The sequence below is a fragment of the Opisthorchis viverrini genome (genome assembly GCF_000715545.1).
Source record: "Opisthorchis viverrini unplaced genomic scaffold opera_v5_20, whole genome shotgun sequence".
Taxonomy (NCBI): domain Eukaryota; kingdom Metazoa; phylum Platyhelminthes; class Trematoda; order Opisthorchiida; family Opisthorchiidae; genus Opisthorchis; species Opisthorchis viverrini.
In genome coordinates, this window is record NW_008751676.1 from 1,262,940 (window position 1) to 1,270,719 (window position 7,780).

Sequence of the window (7,780 nt, forward strand, 5' to 3'; positions counted from 1 at the left end):
ACCAAGGTCTATATAGGACAGACGGCCAGCGAACTATACATCAGAATGAGAGAGCATAGTAGAAAAACAAACAGCCCACCGAGAAATGCAAATGAATATCAAGCGTTACTGAAAATTCAGCTATTGCGGAACACGTACTGGACACGGGACAAAAAATAGACTTAGAAAACGTTGAGGTTTTGAGGCGAGGACTACGGTACAAGTCACAGACTGATAGCCGAGGCGATAGAATTCACCAGTGTTAACAGAAATCGTTCAGCTGTAGCACCCTTCCGGTGCCTAACTGCCATGCCACCGGAAGGAAGCACGAGGACTGAGATGCTGCCAGGTTGCCCGAGCCCAGACAAGGGAAGTTGAGAGGCAGAGGTCGGGTTCGAACCACGGACCTTCCGGTCAGTAAATTCGCGCTCTAACGACTTGGGAGATGGCCCAAGTGGTTAACAGAATAGAAGGCGTGGAATTGAAAAGCGTGTGGAGAACGGTCTTGGGTCAATGGAGCTAACACGTGTTGGTATGCGATTATCAGAGGGAAGAGTAGTCATCATCTGGATTCCACCTAACCTTACGTCGCAACACTCACATGCCCACGAAGATCAAGGAAAATCTACCAGAGGCACCGGAAGTGAATCATCAAGTGAAGCACCCTGAAGTGGAAGATTAAGAAACAAAAAGCGATCAGGACTAATCTGAAACTCCTCCTACCCATCAATTCAAGATTTTGACAACCACACTAGCCGTCAAGAGCCGTTAATTGACACTCAAGGCTGATCTGGTGTATTGATCTGAAGAGGACTTACTGATTGGTTCTCCGTCTTATAACCCGGCCAATGTGGTGACCTGTTCAACCGGCCTGATGAAGCTTTTGTGTCAAAAGTGAACCGTTGCCCAAATAAAAACTACCGATGGTTTACCAAGCTCTTCTGAAACGATGCATTAAAGGTTGTTTTGGTTGTGATTGTAGTGTGACAGGTGAGGTCAATGCACAAATCTTCAAGGCTCGGGTCACCTTCGCTAATTTGAAACACCTATGGCGTCAAAGCGGTATGTCTCTGAATATCAAGGGACGTGTGTATCAGGCTAGAGTGCGGGCTGTTTTGTTGTATGGTTGTGAGAATTAGTCTGTTCGAGCAGTGGAACTGAGACGTCTTCAAGTGTTCGACAATCGTCGTCTCAGAACCACAGCTCGTGTGAGTTTGTGTCAGAGGAACCGAAACGAGGCAATTGGAAAGCGAGTTTTCGGTTGTGCAGCAAGAATGTTCATTTAAGAATGTGTCCCGCACCAGATGTGTTGGTCAGGTCATGTATTGCGCATGCCGAACCATCGTTTGCCGAAGAGTGCCGTTTTATATGCCCGATTTAGAGTAGCGAAAGCAACAAGGTGTACAATTCCTGACATGGCAGAGGGGTATAAAAGAGATTACGAAACGTTTGGGTGGTCTCGGTGCTATGTGTATTGTAGGATAGAGACCGTCTGATCCCCACTGCGCCTGATTGGAGACGCTGCAAGATATGGCTGTCAACCGATGTTAGTGGCGTTCTTGTTGTCATTTTCTATCCAGATCACCTGAATGAGTCTAGACACGTTCATTCGAAAAACAGTGGTTCAGCTGTAGGACCCTTTCGGCGCCTAACTGACACGCCACCAGAAGAAAGCATGAGGGCTGGGTTGCCCAAACCTAGACAGGGAAAGTCGATAGTCAGAGGTCGGGTTCGAACCACGGACCTTCCGGTTGGTAAATTCCCGCTCTAACCACTGAGCCATCTCGCCCGTGGGAAGGATTGTGGCAATAAGTCCATTCCCCACCCGCCTTTATTCTGTTCTTCAGCATTGGGCCTCCAAGCGAATCATGGTTGTGTGGCAGCGAAGCATCACTGTTGAACACTGATGTCACACTGTCAATGGTGATGATGACTACTCGCCTTTATTAGTCGCACTCACAAGCCGGGGAAAGAACTACTTATGGGCTGAAGTCATTCTGTATGGAAGCGTGTCTAGATTCGAGTACTTTAACCGAGTTCATTGCCATCCCCTGGCTTTAAAATGCGCATCTCCAGTGTAGCAGCGGCCGTGGCTAAAAAATGCTAATTATCCTTGAGATTCACGGAACCTTGTCGTAGCGCGCTTATCCACCAGCTAAACAAGGCGGCGTTCCACAATAATGCGCTAGGACAACCTATCTTCCTCACCATAACGCATTAACCAAGCTACCCTGTCATCATCATTGTCAGCTGTAATAACTGCGTACTCGTCGTACAGTGCTGCCGCAGTTTCGTTCACCGATGGTTTGGGGGGAGGGGTAGATAGCTGCGCATTTTTGTCCATTTCTTTCGGATGAAATGAAGCTCCCATGACCACCCGCTTCAACAAAGTGGCCTGAAAATTGCCTAACAAGCCATGACTACGTAAAAGATAGAGACCGTCTGATCCCCACTGCGCCTGATTGGAGACGCTGCAAGATATGGCTGTCAACCGATGTTAGTGGCGTTCTTGTTGTCATTTTCTATCCAGATCACCTGAATGAGTCTAGACACGTTCATTCGAAAAACAGTGGTTCAGCTGTAGGACCCTTTCGGCGCCTAACTGACACGCCACCAGAAGAAAGCATGAGGGCTGGGTTGCCCAAACCTAGACAGGGAAAGTCGATAGTCAGAGGTCGGGTTCGAACCACGGACCTTCCGGTTGGTAAATTCCCGCTCTAACCACTGAGCCATCTCGCCCGTGGGAAGGATTGTGGCAATAAGTCCATTCCCCACCCGCCTTTATTCTGTTCTTCAGCATTGGGCCTCCAAGCGAATCATGGTTGTGTGGCAGCGAAGCATCACTGTTGAACACTGATGTCACACTGTCAATGGTGATGATGACTACTCGCCTTTATTAGTCGCACTCACAAGCCGGGGAAAGAACTACTTATGGGCTGAAGTCATTCTGTATGGAAGCGTGTCTAGATTCGAGTACTTTAACCGAGTTCATTGCCATCCCCTGGCTTTAAAATGCGCATCTCCAGTGTAGCAGCGGCCGTGGCTAAAAAATGCTAATTATCCTTGAGATTCACGGAACCTTGTCGTAGCGCGCTTATCCACCAGCTAAACAAGGCGGCGTTCCACAATAATGCGCTAGGACAACCTATCTTCCTCACCATAACGCATTAACCAAGCTACCCTGTCATCATCATTGTCAGCTGTAATAACTGCGTACTCGTCGTACAGTGCTGCCGCAGTTTCGTTCACCGATGGTTTGGGGGGAGGGGTAGATAGCTGCGCATTTTTGTCCATTTCTTTCGGATGAAATGAAGCTCCCATGACCACCCGCTTCAACAAAGTGGCCTGAAAATTGCCTAACAAGCCATGACTACGTAAACCAGAATATTCATATACCATTAGCTCGTAATTCCCACTATATTTTCAGCTCATGAGCTATTAACGCGTACATTACGCCCTTCCATTGTCTTCTTTCTAATCTCGACCTGGAACCACGCTCACATAACGGTGGTCAGAAGCCAACCTACCGCTTTTTTCAGATGCACCAAGCTCCGTCGTAAGGATCCACACCTAACACAATCTACGAACCATGGGAAACTGGAAGTCCTTGTGTGATGAAATTTGGGTGACAGAGCCCTGTCAGCCACCATCGTAAAAACCTCCACGTACGGCGCGCGAACTCAAGACACGTCTTAGGACATTGGGCTAAACTTTGTGCTACACATAGAGGTGGATTGCAGAGGAAGTAGTACCCATGATCAGAGACTCTCTGTAAAAATAGCGAAACATGTAAATAGCATGGGAGGAACCAAACGCCACGTGCGCGACAACTCGGCATTTAAGTGTTTCGAGGTTGTCGTAGTTCGAGGACAGAGAGAGTCGGTCGTTCCGGAGTGAAACACGGTCAGTTCTATAACGGAGGAATGAGTGAGGATGGCTTGAACTGAGCGGTCATGTACGAGTAAAAGCTGAAACGTGAAAAGGCACCAGTATCGGACGGCCCGGGTTCAGCCCTTTTCAAAGACGGTCGGAACCCTTGATAAATATACTGGTGCTATGTGGATTGGAGGGACAATGTCCGCAGAACGGAGCACATAAGTCATTCGTCTTCAGAAATAGCCAGGAAGTTGTATGAATACCATCATCGCATTAGCTTGGTAGCTATGACGTCGAACGTAGTCTCCGGCTTTATCGTTCGAACACTGATCGAACGTAGGGAGACTAATCCGTGAAAACCAAGCTGGGTCCCGTCTTGCAAGAGAATGCAATGATCATATATTCAACCTCTGAGTGATTCTGGAAAAGCGATCCAAGCTCCAGGAACTAACAATAGTCCTTAACTTGAAAGCTGGTCTTGATACGTTGATCGTCAGGCACCACGGTAGTGTCTATGCAGCAGAAGTACCCCCACAAATTCTTAGCATTCCTTACAGCGCGGCAGGCCAACATCCTTGGGCGGGTGGTCTACGGTAAGCTCTCCCCTGAGTTAACTGAGTCAAATATTACCAGGCAACTTCAAATTTCCACTTCATGGAAGGCTCACTCCCAGCCTATAGGGTCGAAATGCTCCCAGGACACTCACACACAGATATCGAGTACGCAGACGACATAGCTCTTCTGGGATCTGACCCGGTCGGTATGCAAACAATATTAAATAATCTAAATAATTCTGCCTCGCGGTTCGGCATGCGCTTCACACCTGCAGTGTAAAGTGCTACTGCAAGAATGGGTGGGCTCGAACCCTGGCCTCATGCTTGCGGATGAACCGATTGAGGTAGTAGACAAATTTGTTTACCTGGGCAGCTGTATCAGTACCGGTGGTCTAGCCAAGTCCGATATTTCCACCAGGGTCGACGGTGCCAAAACAGCCGCTGAATCTGCATCATCTGTGGCGTGAATGATGCACCAACTAATCTGTCAAGGGTCTGGTTCACAATATTATGGTGAGTTCGATATTGCCATGTGGGTCAGAAACTTGGCCGCTGCGCGCTGACGCGGAGCAAAAATTTCAGTGTTTGGCACTCCTATGAATTCGTCAATTGTCAGAGTCCGGTGAAAACACCAAATCAGTCATGCTGAAGTAGGTCGAATGGTTTTCAAAACAACTCGCCCATGATAGACCAAACTCAACAATCGCGTTGGATTTGTCACGTGCTTCGTGTGCCAATCGACCGAATTTCTCAGAGCCCTTGTCGTACAACCACGCCCGGGGTGAAAACGAGCCAGAGGTCAACCTGCCAACGAATTATCAAAGCACCACTAGCAAACTCAGCTCGCTAGTCACTGCAGCCTTGATGGATGGAGAACCCGAGACGGAGGATGTCAATCTTTAGGGTCATTGATAGACACGGCGCGAATGAACCCACCGTTGCCCTCAGTGCGTGGCTTCCCTTACCGATCTTCCAAATGAAAAGTCCACTGCCACTCTGAGAATAACACGTCAATTATATCAAATACTACCTCCAGTGTGTAGCTATCCACCCATAGGGGCGAGATAGCTCAGTGGTTAGAGCACGAAATCACTGACCGGAAGTTACCTGGTTAGAGTCCGACCTTTACATTTCGACTTCCCTGTCTAGGCTTTGGCTACCTTCATACCCATCCCTCGTGCATTCTTCTGGTGACATGGCAGTTGGTCACCGGAAGGATGCTACACCTGGACGATTATTATTATCCACTCATACGTTCACATGGTAGCTATTTCCAATGTAAAACATGTAGGTCGTTTTAGAGCTGATGATGATGCCACAGACGACCTACTTGATGGGAAGTATCAAGAACAACCGAATCCGTTCCACCCGATGTGTCCAGAATGGATTATTGCGTGACAAACCAGAACACCACCACTGTCGCAGTGGCGCCTACACGCGTTGACCAAGAGAGCATTTTCCCCCAAGACTGAATAGCTGTCTGGAAAAAAATACACCCCACAACTTATTTGGGTTAGATGGAAACTAAGTTCGGAAGTAGGTAGGACATGTTACTTCGCCCAGGACCACCAGAAAACTCCGGAAGAAATCGAAGCACGGAAGTTTTCCAACGATTGGACATGTTCTCGGACGGTTTCGAAACAAAATTAATAGGCAGCATCAACAAATGTAACTCCGCAGCCTATAGCAGATTCACTTCGAAGCCGCTAGAAGGTAAAAAAAAGCAAAGAGGCACATCATAAGGTTTGTTAGTGGCTGACAGGAGGTGCCCTGAAGTGAATACCATGCACTCTTTGGTAGGGTAGGATTGTGAAAATCCCATTCTCAAATACCTGCTGCCTATAGCAAAATGGGTTATCCTCCCAAGCTACGGCCTAAAGGCTTTGTTTCACTCATCATCATCATCATCATTGTCAGCTGTAAGAACCGCGTACTGGTCGTACACTGACGCGGAGCAAAAATTTCAGTGTTTGGCACTCCTATGAATTCGTCAATTGTCAGAGTCCGGTGAAAACACCAAATCAGTCATGCTGAAGTAGGTCGAATGGTTTTCAAAACAACTCGCCCATGATAGACCAAACTCAACAATCGCGTTGGATTTGTCACGTGCTTCGTGTGCCAATCGACCGAATTTCTCAGAGCCCTTGTCGTACAACCACGCCCGGGGTGAAAACGAGCCAGAGGTCAACCTGCCAACGAATTATCAAAGCACCACTAGCAAACTCAGCTCGCTAGTCACTGCAGCCTTGATGGATGGAGAACCCGAGACGGAGGATGTCAATCTTTAGGGTCATTGATAGACACGGCGCGAATGAACCCACCGTTGCCCTCAGTGCGTGGCTTCCCTTACCGATCTTCCAAATGAAAAGTCCACTGCCACTCTGAGAATAACACGTCAATTATATCAAATACTACCTCCAGTGTGTAGCTATCCACCCATAGGGGCGAGATAGCTCAGTGGTTAGAGCACGAAATCACTGACCGGAAGTTACCTGGTTAGAGTCCGACCTTTACATTTCGACTTCCCTGTCTAGGCTTTGGTTGGCTTCATACCCATCCCTCGTGCATTCTTCTGGTGACATGGCAGTTGGTCACCGGAAGGATGCTACACCTGGACGATTATTATTATCCACTCATACGTTCACATGGTAGCTATTTCCAATGTAAAACATGTAGGTCGTTTTAGAGCTGATGATGATGCCACAGACGACCTACTTGATGGGAAGTATCAAGAACAACCGAATCCGTTCCACCCGATGTGTCCAGAATGGGTTATTGCGTGACAAACCAGAACACCACCACTGTCGCAGTGGCGCCTACACGCGTTGACCAAGAGAGCATTTTCCCCCAAGACTGAATAGCTGTCTGGAAAAAAATACACCCCACAACTTATTTGGGTTAGATGGAAACTAAGTTCGGAAGTAGGTAGGACATGTTACTTCGCCCAGGACCACCAGAAAACTCCGGAAGAAATCGAAGCACGGAAGTTTTCCAACGATTGGACATGTTCTCGGACGGTTTCGAAACAAAATTAATAGGCAGCATCAACAAATGTAACTCCGCAGCCTATAGCAGATTCACTTCGAAGCCGCTAGAAGGTAAAAAAAGCAAAGAGGCACATCATAAGGTTTGTTAGTGGCTGACAGGAGGTGCCCTGAAGTGAATACCATGCACTCTTTGGTAGGGTAGGATTGTGAAAATCCCATTCTCAAATACCTGCTGCCTATAGCAAAATGGGTTATCCTCCCAAGCTACGGCCTAAAGGCTTTGTTTCACTCATCATCATCATCATCATTGTCAGCTGTAAGAACCGCGTACTGGTCGTACACTGGTTGTAGCTGCCACAGTTTCGTTCACCGATGATTGGGGGG

General features: G+C 47.9%; 2 protein-coding genes across 2 annotated transcripts in view; one reads left to right on the top strand and one right to left on the bottom strand.

The window, feature by feature from the left end:
* Positions 1-357, top strand: part of T265_01814 (hypothetical protein) — a gene marked incomplete at both ends in the record, with an annotated part of 5,823 nt that extends 5,466 nt beyond the window's left edge. The window contains one exon of the mRNA XM_009165924.1: positions 190-357. Within this exon, the coding sequence (XP_009164188.1) occupies positions 190-357 (168 nt within the window). The remainder of the gene's footprint in view (positions 1-189) is intronic.
* Positions 1-7,780, bottom strand: part of T265_01815 (hypothetical protein) — a gene marked incomplete at both ends in the record, with an annotated part of 46,144 nt that overhangs the window by 36,173 nt on the left and 2,191 nt on the right. The gene's annotated exons all lie outside the window — the stretch shown is intronic.